The sequence below is a fragment of the Crocuta crocuta genome, unplaced genomic scaffold (genome assembly GCF_008692635.1).
Source record: "Crocuta crocuta isolate KB4526 unplaced genomic scaffold, BGI_CrCroc_1.0 scaffold189, whole genome shotgun sequence".
NCBI classification, from domain to species: Eukaryota; Metazoa; Chordata; class Mammalia; order Carnivora; family Hyaenidae; genus Crocuta; species Crocuta crocuta.
Genome location: NW_027551564.1, coordinates 2,435,165 through 2,459,362, shown reverse-complemented (window position 1 = coordinate 2,459,362; position 24,198 = coordinate 2,435,165). Strand labels below are relative to the sequence as shown.

At 36.0% G+C, this 24,198-nt stretch overlaps 1 protein-coding gene and 1 long non-coding RNA gene across 3 annotated transcripts in view; one reads left to right on the top strand and one right to left on the bottom strand.

Annotated features, from left to right (window-relative positions):
* The window catches only part of NDFIP2 (Nedd4 family interacting protein 2), a 66,046-nt gene that overhangs the window by 12,402 nt on the left and 29,446 nt on the right, over nt 1–24,198 (top strand). The window contains exon 2 of the mRNA XM_077750075.1: nt 18,153–18,309. Coding sequence (XP_077606201.1) covers nt 18,153–18,309 — 157 coding nt within the window. The remainder of the gene's footprint in view (nt 1–18,152; nt 18,310–24,198) is intronic.
* LOC144219961 (uncharacterized) overlaps nt 4,327–24,198 on the bottom strand; it is a 73,361-nt gene continuing 53,489 nt past the window's right edge. The window contains exons 3-5 of one of the 2 annotated variants that reach the window (XR_013331560.1): nt 7,991–8,097; nt 5,756–5,847; nt 4,327–5,238 (exon numbers count right to left, since the gene is read on the bottom strand). This is a non-coding gene — a long non-coding RNA (uncharacterized LOC144219961). The remainder of the gene's footprint in view (nt 5,239–5,755; nt 5,848–7,990; nt 8,098–24,198) is intronic. The other variant, XR_013331559.1, reaches the window with a different exon arrangement.

The window sequence follows — 24,198 nt, the reverse complement described above, 5'->3', positions numbered from 1 at the left end:
TTTTTTCCATTGGATACTCTTTCCTGCTTTGTCAAAGATTAGTTGGCCATACATTTGTGGGTCCAGTTCTGAGTTCTCTATTCTATTCCACTGGTCTATGTGTCTGTTTTTGTGCCAATACATTACTGTCTTGATGATGACAGCTTTGTAGTAGAGGCTAAAGTCTGGGATGGTGATGCCTCTCGTTTTGGTTTTCTTCTTCAATATTATTTTGGTTATTTGGGGCCTTTTGTGGTTCCATACAAATTTTATGATTATTTGTTGTAGCTTTGAGAAGAATGCTGGTGCAATTTTGATTGGGATTGCATTGAATGTGTAGATTGCTTTGGGTGGTGTTGACATTTTAACAATTTTTATTCTTCCAGTTGATGACTGTGGAATGTTTTTCCATTTCTTTGTGTCTTCTTCAATTTCCTTCATAAGTTTTCTATAGTTTTCATCATACAGAACTTTTATACCTTTGGTTAGGTTTATTCCTAGGTATTTTATGGCTCTTGGTGCAGTTGTGAATGGGATCAGTTTCTGTATTTCTCTTTCTCTTGCTTCATTATTGGTGTATAAAAATGCCACCGATTTCTGTACATTGATTTTGTACCCTGCGACTTTGCTGAATTCATGTATCAGTTCTAGCAGATTTTTGGTGGAGTTTGTTGGGTTTTCCATGTAGAGTGTCATGTTGTCTGAAAAGTGAAAGTTGACTTCATCTTTCCCAATTTTGATGCCTTTTATTCTGTTTTGTTGTCTGATTGCTGATGCTGGGAACTCCAACACTATGTTAAACAGCAGTGGTTAGAGTGGACATCCCTGTCGTGTTCCTGATCTCAGGGGGAAAGCTCTAAGTCTGTATTTTTAGCATATGTGTATATTCATTTACTTATTGATTTATTAATTCTACATTTGATCTTTGGACAATGTGAGGGTGAGGGGTGCTGCACGCCCCCATCAGTCAAAAATCCAGGTGTAACTTGTCTTGATATTATATGTTTTATATGCTGTATTCTTAAAGTGTGCTAGAGAGAAGAAAATCTTTTTTAAAATTAATTTATTTTTATTAGAAAGTGCACAAATGGAAAGGAGAGAGAGCTGGGGGAGGGGAGAGAGAGAGACAGAGACAGAGAGAATCCTATGCAGGCTCCACACTCTGTGCATAATCCAACATAGGGTTTGATGAGCCACCCAGGTACCCCTCTTTATAATTTTCTTTCTTTTTTTTTATTTAAAAAATTTTTTTAATGTTTTATTTATTTCTAAGAGAGAGAGAGAGAGACAGCGTGAGCAGGGGAGGGTCAGAGAGAGAGGGAGTCACAGACTCTGAAACAGGCTCCAGGCTCTGAGCTGGCAGTCAGCACAGAGCCCAACGCGGGGCTTGAACCCACGAACCGTGAGATCATGACCTAAGCGAAAGTCGGATGCTTAACCGACTAAGCCATCCAGGTGCCCCTTGTTATAATTTTCTTAATAAGATTTTCTTTTCTCAGGGTGCCTGGGTCGCTCAGTTGGGAGTTGTGAGATTGAGCCCTGCATGGGGCTCCATGCTGGGTGTGGAAGCTTCCTTAAGATACTTTCTTTCCCCCATTGCTCTCTCAAAAACAAAACAAAACAAAACAAAAACCCAAGAAAAGTATAATGAAAATACAATTACAGTACTGTATTGAAAAAAAAGTGTTAAGTGGAGCCACACAATTCAAACCAATGTTGTTAAAGGATCAACTCTATTTTCTTAGATGTCCTGCTTTCCCCTCCCAGATCATGATTTTGTAGTCTCACCTCTAGCATTCAAATCTTGGCTCCTCACTGTAAGTACTGTAACTTTGGACCAGTTACTTAACCTCTCACTGCCATAGCTTCCTCATCTACAAAGTAAGGGCAGTACAAATACAGGACCTATTTCGTAAGAATATTGTGAGGACTAAATGCATGAAAGACACCTAATTTTTAAATCAGTGATAGTGTTTACATTTTATGACATGAAAATATTGTTCACTACTGAGTTAGGTGGTGTATTTTGTGGAACTTTGTAATATTTTTAGTGGAGTTGCCTAATTTTTATTTCTTTATTTTTCTCTGTATCTGAGTTAGTTCTCTGCATACCCAGTGGTAGTTTTTCAGAATTTGCTCTTCAGCTATATTCTTTGTATCAGATAATTATTCATTATTTTGTTCTTTGAAGGTATTCTTCCTAGAGCCCTTCTTCCTTCTGTTTCCATTTGTACTGTTTGTTTTCTAGGTCTGGTACAGAGATATCATACAGGGACTTCTTTCTGTAACATCGTGCTATGTTGGATCCTCTATTTCTTGAATTATAAGTCTTACCTGATTTTGGTTTATTCTTTTATTTCATTGTGACATGTTTTCTAGATAGGTTCCTAAGAAAAGATACTTGGAGGTAAAATTCACTCAAAAATTTTGTTGTTGTTTTGTTTTCTGTTTATCTGCTCATATTCTGTCATTTCATTGATTTCAGTGTAATTTTGTTTTACTTCCGGGAACATAATTATAATAGTTGCTTTGAAATGTTTGCATGGTAACTATAATCTGAGTCATCTTGGAATTGGCATCTCTTGATCGCCTTTTTCCTGGAGAATGTTTTATATTTTCTAGTATTTTTTTATTTAAAATATTTTGGATTTTATTGTGGATCTTCTGAGGACCCCTTGCTGTGGTCCTCTGGAGAACAGAAATGTTTTGTTTTAGGAGCCATCATCTCAGCTTTAGATTTTAAGTACTGCCTCACACTATGTGTGCAGTGGTTCAAATATATTAATTTCTTAGGCCTTTACTAATCTATTTTGGGTCAGTCTTACACCTACATGTTCCAGAGTTAGTGATGTTTCTCTACTTTCTGGCTGGTTGGGCTGTATTCCATGCTTCTCTTGGCTAGAAATAATAAGGTTTCTATTGGGGTTTTAGTAACCCAAGCCACAGTGCTTTTCCACAACTGTGGTTCTTCCTCAGAGCAAAGCTGCAAAAAGAAATAAAAGCAGGGGTGGTGAGCTGTTGGTATTTTCTGCAGGTTGCTTCATCAAGTTTTACCTTCCCTCTACATCCATCTTTAGTGTTCAGAGTGCTCAGTTGGGTTGCTTTGTATGTTGTCCCACGTTTATAGTTGCTATCAGTGGGAGGGTTTGACTTTAGGGGGCCTCTAGTGCCCTGCTGGAACTAGATCCAACTGTAGATTTGTGAGATTTTTGGTTTTCTACTTCCTACGTTAACTTTCTTCTTAGTATTTTTGTTTTGTTTTTCTTTTATATTGGAGGTTTTCTTCAAATTGGGTACTCCTCTAAAGGAGATATTTTTCTAAAAATACTTGTATTTTGTAAGATATGTTTATGTGTTCTTGACTTACATTAGTGGGCTTCACTTTTGTATTATTTCTTGGTGAACCAACCAAGAATTAACAGATGTTAGTGTCTGCAATTTAGGAAGCTATGGCAATAGTTTAGAAAAGAGTGGTGGCTTGGATTGGAGGAGTGGCATTGAAGGGAAGTAGATGGGTGGATTCGAAGATGTGTGTATCGTGTGTGTGTGTGTACCAACTTGAATCAACATTAGAAGTACTCAGAAAGGTCATTTTGTGGCAGAGTGGATTACCCCTCCTGATGTTAAAAAAAATTTTTTTTAATGTTTATTTTTGAGAGACAGAGACAGAGCATGAGAGGGGGAGGGGCCGAGAGAGAGGGAGACAGAATCCGAAGCAGCCTCCAGGCTCCAAGCTGTCAGCACAGAGCCTGATGGGGGGTTTGAACCCACGAACCACGAGATCATGACCTGAGCTGAAGTCAGAAGCTTAACTGACTGAGCCACCCATGTGCCCCATACTACCCCTGAATTTTTACTGGAGGCATTTTGAAATAGAAAGTATCTGAATTTAGAGACAGTATAACCTGTATTTGAATCTTGACTTTGCTTCAAACTAAGTGAGTCAGTACAACTAAATTTTGTCCCACCATACTCATTTTACTCAACCATACTCAGAGGGTTATGGTAGAGACAAAAGTGGATGATTCATGTCAAATGCCTTTGTCTTGTGTTTTAAACTAACACTTACTGGGTTTTTACTGTATCAGGCATTATTCTAAGTGTTTACAGGTGTTAATTTTTATAATACTTACAAAAACCCTGTGAGTAACCATTTGTTGTTTAAGATGATAAAACTGAAGCCCAGGTAGATCACAAGAGTTAGTAAGTGCTGGAGCCTAGATTTGAATATAGAAAAGTTGATTCCAACACCCATGTGTTTAAACCCAGTATGCTTCATGTTCTTTGCCCAGTGCAGGTGGTTGAGGATGGACTCAGAACTGTTCGGGCTAGTATTTTATTTCATTTGTCTATACATTATATATGCGTACATAGTGCTATTCATTGACCTAGTTAAAAACAAAATTACTGTATAATGATATATGTACTTTCAAGTCTTTCACTGTTGTACTTAGGCTAACTAAAGATTTCTCTTGAAAGCAAAATTCAGTTTTGCAGAGAGTAAAGCATTTAGATTACCATGTTCCCCCCCCCCAAAAAAAAACTATTTGGCAAATTTGTTTTATTATGTGTGCTGAGATTTGCTGACAGTTGGAATTTGAGTAACATAGAGAACCACCTACTCAGCTTCTCTCTGGAAAGTAATTTTGCTCTGGTTTCTTAAGAGGCACAAGTTACAACATGTTTTTGTCTTGTGCATCTTTGCTCCTAGAGCAAATCAATACAGTAATGGAATTCACATGTGTAAATTTTTATTAGAAAATAGTAGTCATGTCAGGTGTGTGGAAAACCTAGGTATAATGGTGTTTCTGTATTGACCAGGCCTTTAGAAATGTGGCAATATAGTGATCACTATAATATGAGAATAAATATTATTTATATAGGAATAAAGAAATACATAGCGTGAGTCAGTATAGAAGCACATGCTTTTTTGAAAGGAACAGAGAGAGAATGTGTGTGTGTTTGGCTTCTGATATTATGAAGTTATTGAGATTATGTATTTAGATTTATCAGCCAACTTTTGAGGGTTTGCTTTGGCATATGACACTCTGATGGATGCGCCCTTCGACTTTTGCCTGCAGTGGCATCTTGGCATTTGCTCTGCTTCCTGGATGAATCATTAACAGCTTGTCTCATAATTGATATTGCTGTATTTAGTGTTGCTTGAGGATTCTGTTCATAGTTTCTCTGGGTTTGCTGAGAGAAAATTGATGTTTCAGGCCTGGGTCCTTCATTGCTGGTCTCGACTCTCTGGTTTACCTGTGATAGAAGATAACAGATTTTCATTTTCCTTTATTCTCTCTGTTTCATTCCTAGTTATACTGTGTCAAGGCCTTGGCTGGAGCTCCTAGTTGTTGGAAGCTAGAATTTCTAGGGATTGATGGGTTGGGGTTTATACCCACTCCTTGCACCCAGTCTTGTACCTAGAACATATTAGGAACTTAGTAGATGTTGGTTGAGCAGCTGTTGGATAACTGACTACTGAATGAAAAAGAATGATTCACAGAAAGAAGATGAGGCTCAAAGACCCAGTCAAGATTATGCATTTAGTGGGGTAGGAGATTTAGATCTTCTGACATCAGGTTATCTTCTTTTCTAGTTTATTCATTTAGCAGCTACCCAGCCATCTAAGAGAGTGTAAAATCAGAAGACAGTACACTATGCTGATGCTAATTTTTAAATGACAAATGAATGCTTGTAATAGCAACTTCAGCATTGTTACAGTGGGGTTAGTTGCTTATGCCCTTGGCAAATAAAACTAAATCATACCACTTACACACTATCCAGCTTCAGTCCAGTCTGTATCCACAGCTCTTGATTCAGTTTTAGCTAAGACTCTTTAAAGTTGGCAGAGTGAAATAAGGAACCCTACAAAAGAAACACAATGAATAGTCAGAGGTAGGAGGAAAACCAGAACGAAATAGTTGTGTGAAGGCTAAAGAAGAACCAATTAGAAATACACTCAATCGTGTTGAAAGTATTAAAGATTTTCTTATAATGAGTACTGAAAAAAAAAACCGCTTTTGGATTTAACAATTAGGAGGTAGATGTTCTTAGCAAGAGCTCTTTGAGTGAAAGCCAGTTAGTAATGTATTGAGAGGAAATGAGAATTAGAAGTGCACAGAATAAGAATAGATCTCTCTCTATGTGTCTCTCTTTAGGGTGTTTGTCACTGAAGGAAAGAAAGGAAAGATGGAAATAGTTCAAAAAGCACAAGGGAAAAAATTTATTTTTAGCTGATGGCAGTTTTTCTCTTTTGACTATGGCATGAATAGAATATACATGTGGGTAGAGAGAAAGAAATTAGTGGAGAAAGGAAGGAGAGGCATAATTTAAAGTGAAAATGATCCTTTGGGAGGCAGGATCTTCTCTGTACAGTTGTCTGGCATTTAGGAGCAAAGACTATGTTAGGATGGATGCCATAATGCTAAATTTAGAGATGCAGGGGAGAGAAGTTGAAGAAATTTTTGCTTGAAAATCTGTTTTCCTCTGTGAAGTAGGAAGCAAAGATTTTGACTGAGAGCTCCAAGGTCGGAAGTGGGGGATAGGAGGTTGACAGCTGAAACACCTGTCGTGGTGAGGACTGTTCTGACAGCTCTGCTGGGATAAGAACCTGAATTTGCAGTGGCACAATTGTGTGGTTTGTTTTCCTCTTTCTACCTGGAGAATAGCAGATAGACTTATTCCAGATTGGATCTCAGTGGGGGCACATGAAGCAGAGAATATAGGAACTAGAAAATTGAGTGTGAGTGCCATGTAAGTTTTTCACTTTATAATCCTGGCTGCATATGATAGAAAGTAAAACCAGGTGGCAGTGAATGGAGGGCCCAAAGAATAGACTTAGTGGAAGTAAGGAAGGGAGAAAGGTAAAGGCCAGGAGATTGTGAACCAAGTACTAGATGTAGAAATCTACATTTTTTTAGTAGAAGCAGGAGTAGATGACTATCAGGTCAGGAAAAGTAGTGAACAAGGTAGTCTCCGGACTACTCAACTCTCAATATCATTATTTCCTGGTTTATAGCTGAGGTGTTAAGTTGGTTTAGTGATCCTGCAATATAGTGGGATTTAAGGCAGAGGAGATACTGGGGGGTAGAGAGCTGGCTTGTAAGTCTTACTGGGGAATGATTTTTGACCTTGTGAATAGTAATAATAAGATGTAAGTGGGTCTAACAAGCTGTATAGACAGTGTGAACTTTAAGAGAGCCCCTCAGGGTGCCTGGTGGCCTGGTTGGTTGGGTGTCTGACTTCGGCTTAGTCATGATCCCGAGGTTTGTGGGTTTGAGCTCTACATCGGGCTCTGTGCTGACACCTTGGAGCCTGGAGCCTGCTTCAGATTTGTGTCTCCTTCTCTCTCTCTGCCCCTCCTCCCCTTGTGCTCTGTCTCTCAAAAATAAATGTTTAAAAAAAAAAATGTAAGAGAGCCTCTTGATCTAGATCTGGCAATATACAAAAAAATGTTCTTTTCTTCTTGTTCCCAGTTAAGAGGAAGCTGTGGGAGGATTGACATATTTGTTTGAGAGGCCTTTGAGGGTTGTAATGCCATCCAGGGAAGTTGGATTATGATTAAATGTGGAGAAACCATTTTGTAAAGTGACTGAAGGTATGGAGGTTGTTCATGATCTTACAGGATTTCTGAGGCTGGATTGGAAATTGTTAGAAGCCAAGGGGCGCCTGGGTGGCTCAGTCGGTTAAGCGGCCGACTTCGGCTCAGGTCATGATCTCACAGTCTGTGGCTTCGAGCTCCATGTCGGGCTCTGTGCTGACAGCTAGCTCAGAGCCTGAAGCCTGCTTCGGCTTCTGTGTTTCCCTCTCTCTCTGACCCTCCTCTGCTCATGCTCTCTCTCTCTCTCAGAAATAAATAAAACATTAAAAAAAAAAAAAAAGGAAATTGTTAGAAGCTGGATTGTAGAGTTGAACTTAATCTGTTGGTTTTTGTACAACGTATTGTTCTATTTTCTTGTTGTATAGCATTTTGTTATTAACTTTTATTTTAAAATAATTTTAGACTTACAGAAAAGTGTGGAAAAAATGTTGCAAAGAATCCTGTATACCGTTTATCCAGTTTCTTCAAATGTTGACCTTTTATTATATTTGCTTTGTGATACACTGAGTTTTTTCCTGAAACATTTGAAAGTAAATAGCAGACATGCAATACCTTTACATCTAAATATCTCACTGTGTATTTGCTAAAAGCAAAGGCATTTTCTTATAAACTACAGTGCAAATTATCAAAATCAGTAACATTGATATAATAATATAATCTGTAAACAAAGATCACTAATTTCCCTAAGACCTTTTATAGCAAAAGAAAATTTATTTTTATGATATCAGGATTTAGCCCTTTATTAAATATTGTACTTCTATTAGTCTCTTTTAATCTGGAATAGTTCCTGATTTTTTTAGTCCTTCATGAGAATGTTTTGGAATGATTCACATATGTTATTTTGTAGTATACTCCACAAATGTCTATTTTTTTAATGATACTTTCACCTGTTGGCTTTAGAATTCATTGATTATTATTGCCTGAAATAGTCAAAACTGGTTGTTATGGAAATTTTCTAATTCTTTCATTTCTTCTACATTTATTTAGAGTTGTACAAGGAAACATTTCCCCTTGCCTCTAGTTTATTTATTCATTTATATCAGTATGAGTTAATGGATTCTTATTTTATTCTACTGGTTACAATCTGATACTGTTATCATTTATTGTGAGGATCAGCTCATCCCAGATTTGACCAGTGGGTACGTCTTTCATCTCCCCCTATGTCCTTTGAATGTCCTCATCATGTATATACTTTCCTACCATACAGAATCTAGATAATGTGAAATATCTGATTTCTAGAGTTTAGTTTGAATTGAGGAAGTACTGTTTACACTTAAACATAGGGCTTTAGTGGCAGCAAACTGACCAACACAACAGTTACTGTCATAGTAGCTTACTGCTGCTCTGCTGGGTGCTTGATGAGCATTTATTTTCTCATGGAATTGTTTGCAGGATCATTTATCAGCTGAGTTGTTGAATAAAACAGAACATTGGTGGCATTTTGCCGACAATGTTAGTGTGCATCCTTACAATTTGGAGTACTGAGGAGTAGATAGTATTACTGTGCAACCAGAACTGCCTCTGTAGATGATGTAAATGAATAATATAATGTGATTAACAAAGTATCCCCATAAAGCAAACTCTGTTATAGATGGAGAAGAGACCAAGAAAAAGCCCTTTAGAGTCATTTTGACCTTTAAATGTGTTTTATTAGAAAATCATCACACTAAAATGGGTACAGATTGGTGTTACTTTATGTATTAGTACTGTTAAGTAATTGATGGAAAATAACAAAGATTATCATATCAGATTTATGTAACCTGACTTTTCTTGTAAAGATAACGGTTATAAAAGGTTGCTGGTTGGATGTAGAGTCTGTGGTGATTTTTTTTTTTCTTTTTGGTAATTGAGAAATTTTATGTTTTCTTTTTTATAAAGTACATTTATTTTTTAAAAATTTTTTAATGTTTTTGTTTATTTCTGAGAGAGAGACAGACAGAGCAGGGGAGGGTCAGAGAGAGAAGGAGATAACAGAATCTGAAGCAGGCTTCAGGCTCTGAGCTAGCTGTCAGCACAGAGCCTGATGCGGGGCTTGAACCCACGAACTGTGAGATCATGACCTGAGCCGAAGTCGGACACTTAACTGACTGAGGCACCCAGGTGCCCCGATGTTTGTTTTCTAATTTACAGAAACTTATTCCTTTAAGCATAGGCAGAAGTCTCTTTAATATATCATATCGTGTCTTACATTAAGAACAAAAAAAGAATGTTTCTTACTTTCATCTCAGTTCTGGGGAACTTGGAGAAAACAGAAAAGTAAAAAACAAAGTACAACTTGCAAGCACTCAGGCTGCCCATTTTGTTACCTGTCAGTTTGAAACATTTTTTCTTATTTAAAAATATAATAATATATAATTTATGAAGGCAGTTTTGTTACTTTTTTTAATACTATATCATGTTCATTTCCTTATGTCATTAAGTATCCTGTTAGAAACCCCATCTTAAATGGCTGGATAGTGTTCCATTCTTTTGATGCTGCTATATTATTTTGGATGAATAGATTATTTCCAGTTTTCCATTACTATAAAACTGTGATGAACAGCTTTATAAAAAAATCTTGTTTTAAGTTTGTGATTAGTTTGGGTGTAGTCTTAAAGTAAGAATTACTAGACTGAAGTGTGTTTTTGTAATGACCTTTTTAATTTTTCTAAAAAGTGATACTTATTTTTAATAATACAGTAAGTAAAAGTACAAAGAAAGAAGCAATCTAGGCATCCATACTTTAGCAACCAGAAATAACTTATGTTAGCATTTGGTGAGCATAATTTCATTTGTGCTTATAGAAAGGAATAATGTAAAAATAAGATAATGCCATTTATGCTATTTTAAAAAATGAAAACATGAAATATGATTTTGTTTGAATTCAACATCAGGGGAAAAAATCTAAATGAACTGAATTCTATAGAAAGGTTTAACACAGAGCCATTAGGTTATGTAAGATTTTACTAAAATTAAGAAAAAATACAAAACTAGTAGGGAATTGGGGTAATTAAAAAAATATGTTTTAATTTTAGGTGTTAGAGATTAAATCCCCACTCTGATAGATGAGCTGAATGATACTTTCTCTCATCTCTCATCTCTTTTTTTCCTCAGTTCCTGATTTCTATGTTGCATATATTTTTACTTCTGGTTATGTAATGTTTGCTTCCTGATTTTTTTTTTCCCTTAAAGTTTTTTTTTTAAATGTTTGATTTATTTTGAGAATGAGAGAGAGGAAACACACGTAAGCAGGGGAGGGGCAGAGAGAGAGAGGAGAGAGAATCCCAAGCAGGCTGTCAGTGCAGAGCCCGTGAGATCATGACCTGAGCTGAAATCAAGAGTTGGGTACTTAACTAACTCAGCCACTGAGGCACCCCAGGTTTTCTTTTTTTTTTTTTAAGTTTATTTGTTTTTCTTGAGAATGAAAGAAAGCAGGTGAGGACCAGAGAGAAAGGAGAGAGAGAATCCCAAGCAGGCTTAGCACTATCAGTGCAGAGCCTAATGTGAGGCTCCTTCCCACTGACTTCAGCTGAGGTCAGGAGTCGGACACTTAACCAACTGAGCCAGCCAGGCACCCCGATTTCTGTCTGTCTGCCATCAGCTTAGACTTGAGCTCTATATTTAGAATTAGTTCTGTATTTAAGAGGATTCAGTGCTAACCACCATATCTTTTCCCAGTGCTTTTGTCTTTCTTTGCTTTTTATTTGATTCATTTTGATTACCTGGTTTTCATTGTGGAGTAATTCTTTTTTTAAGGAGTCATGGGTGCTGTAAATATTTTATACGTGGAAGACAGCTTGGCTAGCTCAACTGTTTTTTTTTTTAATGTAAATATTAAAGTTCTGAAACATTTCAAACAGAAGTACAGAAAATAATATACAAGGTAGTTTTATATTCACTGTGGAGATAATGGCAAATGGAAACAATAGCATTTTGTCTTTTTTGTTTAAGTTTTGAACATTTTTTTCCTTTATTTTTTAAAGAAAGGTATGCATAAAGCCTTACATTTATGTCTCCCCCTTCTTCCTTGTATGCGGTCTTGAAGTTGATGTATGTAATTTCTATGAATGCTTTTACTATGTAAAATAGATAGTTTGGTTTTAGATTATGTGAAAATGTACTTATTACAGTATTTTACTGTTTTATACTTTTCCAGCTTGCTTTATTCCCCTGGCATGTTTTAAAGATTTGTCTATGATGATTCATGTTGATTGAATTCATCAATTTAAAATGTTGAATTGTGTTATAAAATCATGAAATAGTATTTATTTCCTCCTGGCAGACTGTTTTTTCCAGTATCTATCACAAATAGAACTGCTAAGAGCAATCTTGTATATGTGTCTTTATGTCCAAGTGAGAGTTTTCTAGTGTTCGCATCTGGAAGTAGAATTATTGTATCCTTCACACCTTCAGCCTTTATAAGAGTTGCCAAATTGCTCTTCAAGGTAGCTCAGTGAATTTAGACTTGTATTAGTTTGAGTCCCAACACCATCCTTCCTAACAGTTTGTGCTCTTTTAATTATTAGGAATATATTCTTTTTTTCATTAGTAATTTATATTCCTTCTGTGTGATTCTATTTTATTTATCTCCAGTACAATTTGTTTTCCTAGAGTTTTCATTTCTACTAACTTTTATCAAAAGATCACCCCTTTTATGATCTGTTTTTGGTTTTGTACTTACATTCTTTCATAGTAAACTATTTTATGAGTAAAAATCCTGTGTATGAACATTCGTTCTGCTATGTGCCCTCAGTCACTGATGCTTCTTCTGTCTGTGCATACGGATTCTCAGGTAGTTTGTCTGTAATCCAGGAACCTTTACCCTTGCCAACTCATTGATTTAGTTATGGGAGAGGATAGCTGCTTGTGATCTTTGTGACTTTCTTTGTTGTTGGCTGTCTTGTCTAGCTGTGGTAAGAAAGGCTGACCCCAGTGTAGTTTTTCTGAAGACTTGGGTGATGTGGGGTTGGAACTTATTTTCTTGTTTAGGATGTATATTCAGTGATTTTCTAAAAAAATATGGTTTAATTTTAGTAAGCTTAATAACTTTATTAAATTATAATGACTGCCCACAAAATTTGAATGACTAAATATTTCAGGTGTCTACTATATGTAGAGCACCAAAGAAATCATAGAATATATGAAGTATGATTCTTGATCTTGAGATGTTCAGTGCATCTGTCTATTACTTGACTAAGTTCCCTCCCCCATTTTGGTAAAGAAAAACTCTGAGAGGCTTGGAAGACTGTATTTTATGTGAAAACTACTCTAAGCTCTAAACTCAGCTTCCTGTTTTAGGAGATACCAGGATGAATAAAGCATACTTTCTAAATTTCAGAAGGTTATGATCTGATGGGGAAGATAGAATCACTCCCAAATCTAATTAGAGGTTGTCAGGGTCCCTAAGCCACCAGGGCATCATGAAGCACAGTGCAAACTTGCAAGTGGTAGTATCCTGGGCAGAAATGGTTGCAATTAGAATGGACTAGATCTTGTTTTTCATTCTTGTGCCCAAGTAGTTTTGCTTTTAAAAGCTCTTGATTGTTCAGATTCTGATTGCTGAAAGGGGGTTATTTCATGTATGATGACATCTATTTTGATAGTTTTACTCTATTTTAATGTCTGAGATCTCAATTCTTTATTATGAGGCATGCTCCTTAGCCAATTTAACTTTTTAAACTTTACCACATAGCACATTTGCTGACTTATTTTGGTGCATGCGAATCAGAAAATCTATTAATGTGTTCTTATTTAATTTGATTAAGGAAACAGAAAGGAATAAAACTTCCTTAATTTTTTTTCATGTTTATTTATTTTTGAGAGAAAGAGACAGTCTTTTTATTAATATTCATTCATTGGTTGTACATTCTTTCCTAATTGTTTATATTTTTGCTTTATCATCAGCTAGCTCTCATTAGTGGAGAAATGTCCAGAGACATTTGGTTAATAGTATATGTATGTATGTATATATATATATACACACACACACACACACACACACACACACACACACACACACACACATAAGGAAGACTGCTGTAATTTAGTTTTATGGGTAAAAAATCTAACTTCATTTGACAAGCAGAAGTGCTTTGTGGGGACCTCTCTTCCCAGCGATTGGTTTAGGTCATTTATGCTGTCTGCAGAGATTTCTTGGCTTCTGCTATTACCACGTTATCTCTAGTGGCATAGGTAAGGTAGCTCACTTTCTTCTTGGGTGATTAAAATGAGTAGCTGGACTCTACCAGTTGATCTTACTGCAACTCTAATCTGATTTCTCCTCTAATTCAGGTGTTAAATAAGGCAATGTAGAATGATAGCGACCACCATAGGTTTTTACTAAAGTCATGTTATAGCAGCCTTTGGCTTCTATTAATATCATATAAAGGGCAAGGATCCCATTATATGTAGGCTGACCATTGAATTGACCATTCAGTTGTCTTGAGAATGAAAGGGGTGGAGAAAATGCTAAATTGAATGGAGCCCTGGAATAGTAGGTATAAAAAGTAGGACTCCCCTGGGGAAAACAGCCTGGTCTGCAGCCTTGCCAGAGAATCATCCAAAATCTACCTTTGCCCTTCAGAAAAGCTAGCATTCTAATAATTTAAAAGATCTAATTTAAAAAATGTAAAGGTTTTTTTTTTTTTATTGAGCTAAAACTTATCTCCTTGCAACTACAAAGTCTTCTTCCCAGTTTTGTCTTCTGATGCTAAAATTAAATGTAGTAAGAATATGGTAGTGTACAAGATGCATTAGCCCATTAGCTCTTCACGTACCTTTTTTCCCCTAATAACCTACAAATTTTTTTTCTTTCAAACATTCCTTGCTGAACAACACTTTATAGTGCATCCATACATTTCATCTTGGTATGTTTAGAAAACATTCAGTGAGGTTTCTGGCTTATCAGAAGCAAAGCTCACAGTTATTATGTTAATTTTTTTTATCACCTTAAGATAGGATGAAGCGCTGTAGCATAGGAGAGCTGCCAGTTAAAGGAAAATAAACAGTTTACACATGAGAAGGCTGGACTTCAAGGTCGAGTTAATCATAATGGTTGAGGTTGTCTTATTAAAAGTACTCAGTTTACATCAGTAAGATTAGCTACAGATATGTTGAAGATAGATAGCCCTGTTGTCATTCTTGTATCTCTCTGCAACTTTTCATCACCCTGGTCACTTAATATTAAATATATGTTTTAGTTTTCATGTGCTATTATTTATTTTTTTTAAATGTTTATTTATTTTGAGAGAGAGCACGTGAGTGGGGGGGAGGGTAGAGAGAGAGAGGGAGATAAAGACTGCTAAGCAGGCTCTGCACTGTCAGCTCAGAGCCCTATATGAGTACTCAGTTTCACAAACCATATCATGACTTGAGCTGAAATCAAGGGTCAGAGTCTTAACTGACTGAGCCACTCAGGTGCCCCTTCCTGTGTTATTGCCCATGTTATTTTCAGGAGGCTCAGAAATAGGATAAGCTAGGAAGATAACTTTTGAGGTGCCTGGTTCATTATTGTATATATGTACATCACACCCAACTTATCCCTGCCCCTTTATTTGCTGTTGATGGTAATCCTTAAAGAACGTAAAATAGAACCATTGCAGCATGATTAAGGAAAAATTTCCATAAATGACATTGTCTGTTTTGATAAACATATGATTTGGTTTGAACCCTTGAATGGACTTAGTTAAAAGGCAATCAAAGTAGGTTAATTTACAGAGGCACCTAAGAGATCAAATTAAAAAGTTACATTTTGGAAGTTCTCTGCTACAGTGGGTAGAGATTATTGACTAAGTTAATGGGTTTTACATATGATACATGGCAAATGTTCACTATATAGTATAATTTTGTAAAAATAAAACAAAGTGTTAGGGCAGTTGAAATAATTTAGGGTATGTTTTACAAGTTCCAAGCTTTACTTCTGAAATCATATGTAGAAGTATCTATAGTTACTTTTTTACTGCAGTTATTTCAATACATTTTGATAGGTTTTAAAAATGAGTTGGTTATGTATTTGATACAGTAAGGAGTGTTTCTTATGAGGAACCAAAGGAGAGCTGTTTTGTCATATGACATTTTTTCTTTAGTACAGTTCTCCCACGTTTGCAGTGTTACTAGTAGGGATGGAGCAGTGGTTTCTTTTTTTGACACATTACTGTTAATTGTTTAGTTGTTAATGCTAAGTATGTATCCGTACTTCACTTTTATTTGCCTTAATTTGCTCATCTAACATTTTTGCTTTTCAAAATATGATCAGAGATGACTAAGTTAGGAGTTCCTCTGGGTAACTTGTAATACGAAACATGGAAGATGCTTTGTGACTCCGAGGCAGAGTGTTGTTGCTAGTCAGGAGGGTGGTTGTGTAGTGCCTGCTTGGAAAACTGCTGCAGGTAAATACAAAGCTCCTGCAAAGTCCACTTTGTGATTATTTGACCCAACAATTCCATTTCTTTTAGTGAATTCTATCACATAAACCTTGGTATTATAGAGAAAAACTGTCTTGCTAACTTGAGAAATGATTTAGTTATGTTTATGGCAGTTGTGTTAAAATTTATGAACTCAACAAAAGTATTGTGCTAGTGAGATTACTTGCCAAGACACATGCAAACAGCAGTGAAGTGAATTTTACCTTACGTATATATATTTTTATTTTTTAGCGGCGTATGAGTGACTATTGGACTGATAGCACCAAATTATTTCAGGCCACAGAATAAAGTATATTAAAGAGGAAGAAGGAGGAAACTAGTATTTATTAAATGCCTTCTCTGTATTAGATGTTAATGCTAGATGTTTTCCAAATACTATTTTACAATTTTGTGAGGATTTTGGCTGCATTTAGAACTTAAACTTGGAGACAGTGAGGCACAGAGAAGAGGTTTCTCAAAGCTCTTGAAAGGTAGAGCAAGAATTTGCCAGCTCTTCTTTTTAAACTCCAAGTGCTTGTTCATTTCACTACTTCACAACACCCAGATTTGTGTGTGTACAGATTTGCTCTGTGACAAAATTTATTAGGGGGATAATTTTTAACATTGAATTTCTTAAAGTATGAGGAAAACTTAAGATATGAAAATTGAATAATGTTGAGGACCTGTAGTTTTTCTTCAAAACAAGATTCTAGTAGATTTAAAAGTGTCAAAAATATTTAATAAGGGAAAGAGAAAATACAAACAGAGAGGGAGGGAGGCAAACCGTAAGAGAGTCTTATTAAATACAGAGAACAAATTGAGGGTTGATGGGGGAAGGTGGGAGAGGATAAAATTGATGATGGGCATTGAGGAGGGCACTTGTTGGGATGAGCACTGGGTGTTGTAAGCGATGAATCATGGGAATCTACCCCCAAAGCTGAGAGCACACTGTATACACTGTACGTTAGCCCACTTGACAATAAGTTATGTTTTTAAAAATGTTTAAAAATATTTAATAAGAACTCTTTTCCAAACATAAGGATCAATTATAGTACCTTTTTGATGACTCACTTTTTAGATATTGATGCTTTTGGTTCACCTCGAATTAGTTTGCATGTAGTTATTATCACCTCCTAACAAATTTAAAAGTATTTAAAAGACTATGAGTATTAAAAGATTACTTGTAAATGAAGTAAGAAGTCTGCAGCCCTGCTGCTCGGGTTTGAGTCCTGGCCTTACCCTTCCTGGCTGGCAAGTTACTCTCACCTCTTCAGGGTTGTTCTCCATCCCCATTTTAATCTGTCAAATGGAGAGAACACTCTCTTATTTCATAAATCTGTGGTGAGGATTAACATGATTGCAGGTCCAATGTATTGTTCTGCCCTTCCTGAACTTTCAGTAGTTTGTTGTGTTGAAGAGCATCTTCCAGGATTTTATATACACACTGATTCATCTTGCTTTATAAGTAATTCTTCTGGTACTTGAGAAAACCTCCTTAGAAGTATTCTGCATTTTTAAAATGGTTATAAATTGGGGCGCCTGGGTGGCTTAGTCGGTTAAGCGTCCGACTTTCGCTTAGGTCATGATCTCGCGGTTCGTGGGTTCGAGCCCCGCGTCGGGCTCTGTGCTGACTGCCAGCTCAGAGCCTGGAGCCTGTTTCAGAGTCTGTGATTCCCTCTCTCTCTGACCCTCCCCTGCTCACGCTGTCTCTCTCTCTGTCTCCTAGAAATAAATAAAACATTAAAAAAAAAAATAAAATAAAATGGTTATAAATTATTTCATTTTATTTTATTAATTCAAGTTACATTTTCAGTTATTCTAGATACTAGTGTAATAGAAATGGTATTGTGGTTATATTAGTTGTTTTCTTTATAGCAGTTAATACATGGTAGACAGTATTAACTGTAGGATTGAATGGATTTGAATGTATTTGTAGTCACGATTTTTTTTCTTTATAAATTCTTAATCTGAACCTCATTTTTATTGTAAAGAAACTACCAAAAATATAAATTTTTTAATGACTGCTTAGGTCTCTTACAAATTTTGTTCATCTTTTTAAATGTTATTTTACTTTGTTTTTAGCTAAAAAGTGATCCTTTGTCTAAAACAGTCTTTGAAAATTAGCTTAAATTTTTTAAAAAATAATAATCAGAATTACATGATTGTCTTCTTTTTCCTTGTTCTCTTAGCTTCACAATGAAGAGGATAATTCAGAGTCATCTGCTATAGAGCAACCATCAACTTCAAACTCAACACCACAGACTGCTCCTTCTACATCAGTACCTGAAACTGACACTTCTCCTCCACCTTATAGTAGTATTACTGTGGAAGTACCTACAACTTCAGGTATTGTTTTTAGAAGAAACGACAAGTAATGTTTTTAATATCTCCTTTTTTTTTAAACTAGTATGGTTTTGTGTAATTATTGAGTTTAGTTAGAGGCTTATTGGTTTTATGATTTTTTTAAAGAAAATGTTTTCCCAAGTTCAGTTTGTAAAATATTTACTTATATATTACTTGCCTCATATTTTTGTTTTCAAAAAAAATTATAAGTATAAACTTTCTTATGTTTATTAAAATCTATTTCCAACAGAGTAGCATATTACTTTTGGAAAAAATAAATAAATCGTATATACACATAAATTCGTATACATACACATACGCATATATAGATATATAGGTGTATTTACATATACATATTTTTATATATTTGTACTTGTGTATATCTACTTACATAGTCGTAAATCAAAGTATTATTGATGCCGTGTGAGTAGGAATGTGCTATGTGTGAACAGAGGTGAAGTGTATACATAATGTTATCACATATGCATGGTAGTAATCTCTGGACATATGACGGTAGTTCCTGCTTCTTACTGTTCATCTTATCCTTTCAGGTCATTCTAAAGAACTGCCCTCAATTTCTCTGGCCACAATTTGTGTTTTCCCAGTAATGCTAAGCTAATTACTGCCCTCAATTTCTCTGGCCACAATTTGTGTTTTCCCAGTAATGCTAAGCTAATTACATAATTTTTTTTTTATTCTTTACTTTCATTCCAGTACAGTTAACATACAGTGTTATACGAATGTCAGGTGTACAATATAGTGATTTTGTAGTTCTCTACATTTCAGTGCTCTTCATGATACTTGTACTCTTAATCCCCTTCACCTATTTCACTCATGCCTCTGCTCAGGTCCTTCTGATAACCATTTGTTTGTTGTCTATGGTTAATAGTTTCATTTTTGGTTTGTCTCTGTTTTCTTTCCTTTGTTCATTTGTTTCTTAAGTTTCACATATGAATAAAATCAGATGGTATTTGTGTGTCTCTGACTTATTTCACTTAGCATTATACACTCTAGCTCCATCCATGTTGTTGCAAATGGCAAGACTTCATTCTTTTTTTTAAAAAGCTGAATAACATTCCATTATATATATTCACACTATATCTTCTGTATCCTTACATCTACCAGTGGACACTAGGGCTTCTTCTATAATTTGGCTATTTGGGTGTTGTAAATAATGCTACCATAAACACAGGGCACATGCATCCTTTCAAATTAATGTTTTCATATTCTTTGGGTAAATACCCAGTAGTGAGATTACTTCATCATAGGTTCATTCTATTTTTGACTTTTAAAAATTTCTTTTGGGGGCACCTGGTGGCTCAGTCGGTTAAGTATCTNTCCCTTGCTCACGCTGTCTCTCTCTCTCTCTCTCTCTCTCTCTCTCAGAAATAGATAAAAAACATTAAAAAATTTTTTTTTAATTTTTACTTTTGAGTGAGAGTGAGCACGAGCAGGGGAGGGGCAGAGAGAGGAAGACACAGAATCTGAAGCAGGCTCCAGGCTCTAAGTTGTCAGCACAGCTCCTGATGTGGGGCTCAAACCCATGAACGGTGAGATCATGACCTGAGCCTCCCAGGCATCCCTATTTTTGACTTTTTAAACTTCTATACTGTTTTTCACAGTGGCTGAACCAGTTTGCATTCCCCCAGCAGTGCATGAGAGTTCCTTTTTCTCTACATCTTTGCAAACACTTGCTGTTTCTTGGAGTTAATCGTTATGTAATTAAAAAAAAAATTTAGGGTGTCTGAGTAGTTCAGTCGGTTAAACATCTGACTTTGGCTCGGGTCATGATCTCATGGTTTGTGAGTTTGAGTCCCGCAGGGAGCTCCCTGCTATCAGTGCAGAGCTTGCTTGGATCCTTTATCCCCTTCTCTCTCTGCCCCTCCCCTGCTTGCAGTCTCTCAAAAATAAACATATAAATTTTTAAATATGCTTTTGTATATGATTGTAAATAACCTCTAAGTATTTTATGCATTCATTAGGAAACATTTTTTAAACCCATTATAAGAAACATTTTAATGTTTAGAAGACCCTTCCACTAGAGTATTTCATCTTTCTTATCTCTTATTCTGTAATTAATATTAATAGTTCACAAACTTCTGCTGACTTTCTCTTGTTACCATTTCTGTTTCTACAGATTTTATCTATACCATACAGGTTGTGTAAAAAGATCAAATTATTTACTTTTTTCATTTATAATTTTATGCAATTACTGAAAATGAACTTATGAAGGCATTCTCACTAATTGTAAATGCTTACTCCTTTTATTTGTATATAATATTTATTTGATCACTATTCTTGTTTAGTACCTAGTTTGATGGACAGTTTTTATATTGATTTATATCAGTTTTATTTGTCTTTGGCCACAGTATTTAACAGCTGGATTGGCGCTAGCTAAATTTATTTTGGGCTAAATTTTTTTTTCATTATTCCACAGCTTTCCAGAATATAGTGCAATGAATTTGCTATTCTAGATTCTAGGTAAAAAAAAAAAAAAAATCTATGATGGTAGTCTTGAAGAAAGAGAATGAGTTATTTTCCTGATGCTTTGCCTGCGTTTAAATGATGGAAGATGCTAAGATTGAATTTGCAGGTTTTTTTGTGGCGGTCACCATTGCCGTGGCTGTATAACAAGCTACCACAAACCGAACAGAGTAAAGTAACAATCATTTAGTGTTACTAGTTCTCATGGTTTTTCAGGTTGGCTAGGCTCAGTCATACAGTTGTCTCCCAGCATCTCATGTGGTTACCAGCTTTTGGTGACATGGAGCTGGAGTCATCTTGAGGCTTCCTTATATATGTATTTGGCAGCTGATGGAAGCTTTCCCTAGGGCCTCAGCTGGGATTGTTGGCCAGGACACCTATACGTGACCTCTTGTTGTGGCCTGGGCTTCCTCGTTGAATGGAGGCTGAGTTCCAAGAATAGGCATTCTGAATCCAGATAGAAGCTGTGTCACCTGTCGTGGCATTACCACAGAAGTCACACGGTGTCACATCTGCCACACTTGGTTTGTTAGAAGTGAGTCACTAAGTTAATTAGTCTTTTTCAAGACAATTGAGGAATTAGTCTCCACCTCTTGACAGGACGAGTTTGAAAGAATAAAGAAAGTTTCAGTACCTTTATAACTGTCTATGGCCTCTTCCTCCATCTCTGAACCTTTTCCTGGACAGTTGTCTTCACTTCGGTAAATGGCTCCACTAGCCCAGAAACCTTGAAGTCATCTTTTTGGGTCCTTATCACAGAACTATGTTTTTTTCTCTGTTTAATTTTTGATATAATGAAATATTTTATTAATAGATTTCTTTTTAGGGGCGCCTGGGTGGCTCAGTCGGTTGAGCGTCTGACTTCGACTCAGGTCATGATCTCACAGCTCGTGGGTTTGAGCCCCGTGGTGGGCTCTGTGCTGACAGCTAGCCCAGAGCCTGGAGCCTACTTCTGATTCTGTGTCTCCTTCTCTCTCTGACCCTCCCCTGCTCATGTTGTCTCTCTCTCTCAGAAATAAAATAAAACATTAAAAAATTTAAAAAAATAGATTTCTTTTTAAACCAATCCATTTCTGTATTCATAGAATAAATTGTCACCATGTTCTAATCCTTTCTGGATTTAGATTTGTTAATGTTTTTTTCCCAAAAGTTTTACAGTTTTATTAGTGGGATCTTTACCTCTTGTACTGTCTTTATGGTTTTAGTATTAATATTATGGAAGCAACATAGCATGAATTGAGAAGCTTGTCATTTTCCTGTGCTCTAGAATAGTTTTGCTATTGGAGCGTGTCATTTTTTTTAAGTTTGTTTATTTTGAAAGAGAGACGGCATTAGTGGGGAAGGGGCAGAGAGAGAGGGAGAAAGCATCCCACGTAGGCTCCAGTGTGGAGCCTGATGCGGGGCTTGATCTCGCAACCGTGAGATCATGACCTGAGCCAAAATTAAGTCAGATGCTTAACCAACTAGGCCATGCACGTGCCCAACAGATCATGTCGTTTTTAGAGGTTAGATAAATTTCAGTTGTAAGACAAGTTGACCCTGCTACCTAGGTGTTCGTCAGTTATTCTTATAATCTGTGTGACTTCTGGTCTCTTTTATTTTCACACTTGTACTAAAAGGCCTTTCATGACTGTAATTGAGCACAAGAACTGAGTAATTCTAGAAGTTTGACTTCTCTTTAATGAAAACCATTGATACTGGTTTTTTTTTTTCCAGCTTCTTTTAAGTATGAACAGTACCAGTTTTCTGTGGAGATTATGTTCTTCAGTAGGTCACTTTATGGCTGGTCTTATAGAACTGAGCACCATCAATAATAAAAGTTGACATTTGTATAATGCTTCACAGTTTACAGAGTCCTCTTGACTACTCTTAAATCCTGTCATATAACAGCAAGTGATAGCCTTACTAAGTCAGTTTTATGGATGAGAAAGTAGAGCTTCATAACATGCTTAAGTGATTTGCTTAAGGTCTCACAACTTAAGATGAGCAGCTAGGACTGGAGCTCCCCAGACTTTAAATTTTCTGATTAAGATCTGCTGCCTTAAAGGACAGACAAAACATAAGTAAAATTAACTAGTGTAAGTTAAAGCTATAGTAGTGCTCTTTCCCAATTTGCATTTCCATTTGTTACTTTCATTTTGCCTTTCATGGGAGTTAAAACTTTTCAAAAATTACATATCTGGTGTTAATGTAAACTATATCATCTTCTTGGATAATGTATGTCATAGTTCCAGTTTTTAAATTTATAATTTTAATGTTATTGCCTTAAAATTCATAATCATTGCTTTCACTTAAATTTTGCTTCTATCCTATTCTTCAGAACTAAGGAAATCGATTTTCTTGACCGTGTGTGGTGTTTTTACATCTGAAAAATAAGTCATTTCTAAGAATTTATGACCCTTGTACCATTTGAGTGGATGACACTCAGTATTATGCTGTTACTAGCATTATCCATCATTGGATTAAAAATTTCCTAGTTTCAGATCCTTAGCTCTTATTGATAGCATTTAAAAAATTTATTTTAAGGGGTGCTTGGGTGGTTCAGTCGGTTAAGCGTCCGACTTCGGCTCAGGTCATGATCTCATGGTTCGTGGGTTTGAACTCTGCATCAGGCTCTGTGCTGACAGCTCAATGTCTGGATCCTGTTTCAGATTCTGTATCTCCCTCTCTCTCTGACCCTCCCCTGCTTGCTCTCTCTTTCTGTCTCTGTCTCTGTCTCTGTCTCAGAAATAAATAAACATTAAAAAAATAAAAATCTTATTTTAAAACCAGTATATATTAAAATACAGAAGGAAAAGTATTGCTAGAGTGAAACTTGTTTTCATGTTGGAAATGCAAAAAATTCTGATAGAGAAAATTATAAACCACTATAGAAAATGTACAGATACTATAGTTATAATCAAGGAAATCACAAAAGTGATGTCCCACATTGGGGTGTGGACAACTTTGAGAGTCTACCTGATTTTCATGGCAGTGATGGTAGCATAAGTCTAATCAGTGTCACTTGTACTGCTGAGGTTGGTGATAAGTGATGGAGGTTCTTTTAAAATTAGCACTCTGTGGAACGCCTGGGTAGGTCATTTGGTTAAGTGTCCGACTCTTGGTTTTGGCTTAGGTCATGATATCACAGGTTCATGAGACTTGAATTGGGATCTCTGCCAGCAGTGCAAAGCCTGCTTGGGATTCTCTCTCCTTCTCTCTCTGCCCCCTCCCCTGCTTGCTCTCTATCACTCTCTAAATAAATAAATAAACTTTAAAAAATAAAATAAAATTAGCACTCTGCACTTGCTACTGTGTTATATTTCTGAAGAACATATTTTAGAAATCATTTAAAAATTGGGGAGGGAAAAATTCATAAAAAGAAAATCTAAAACTAGATAGATATGGAAAAAAATAAGAGAGGGAGAA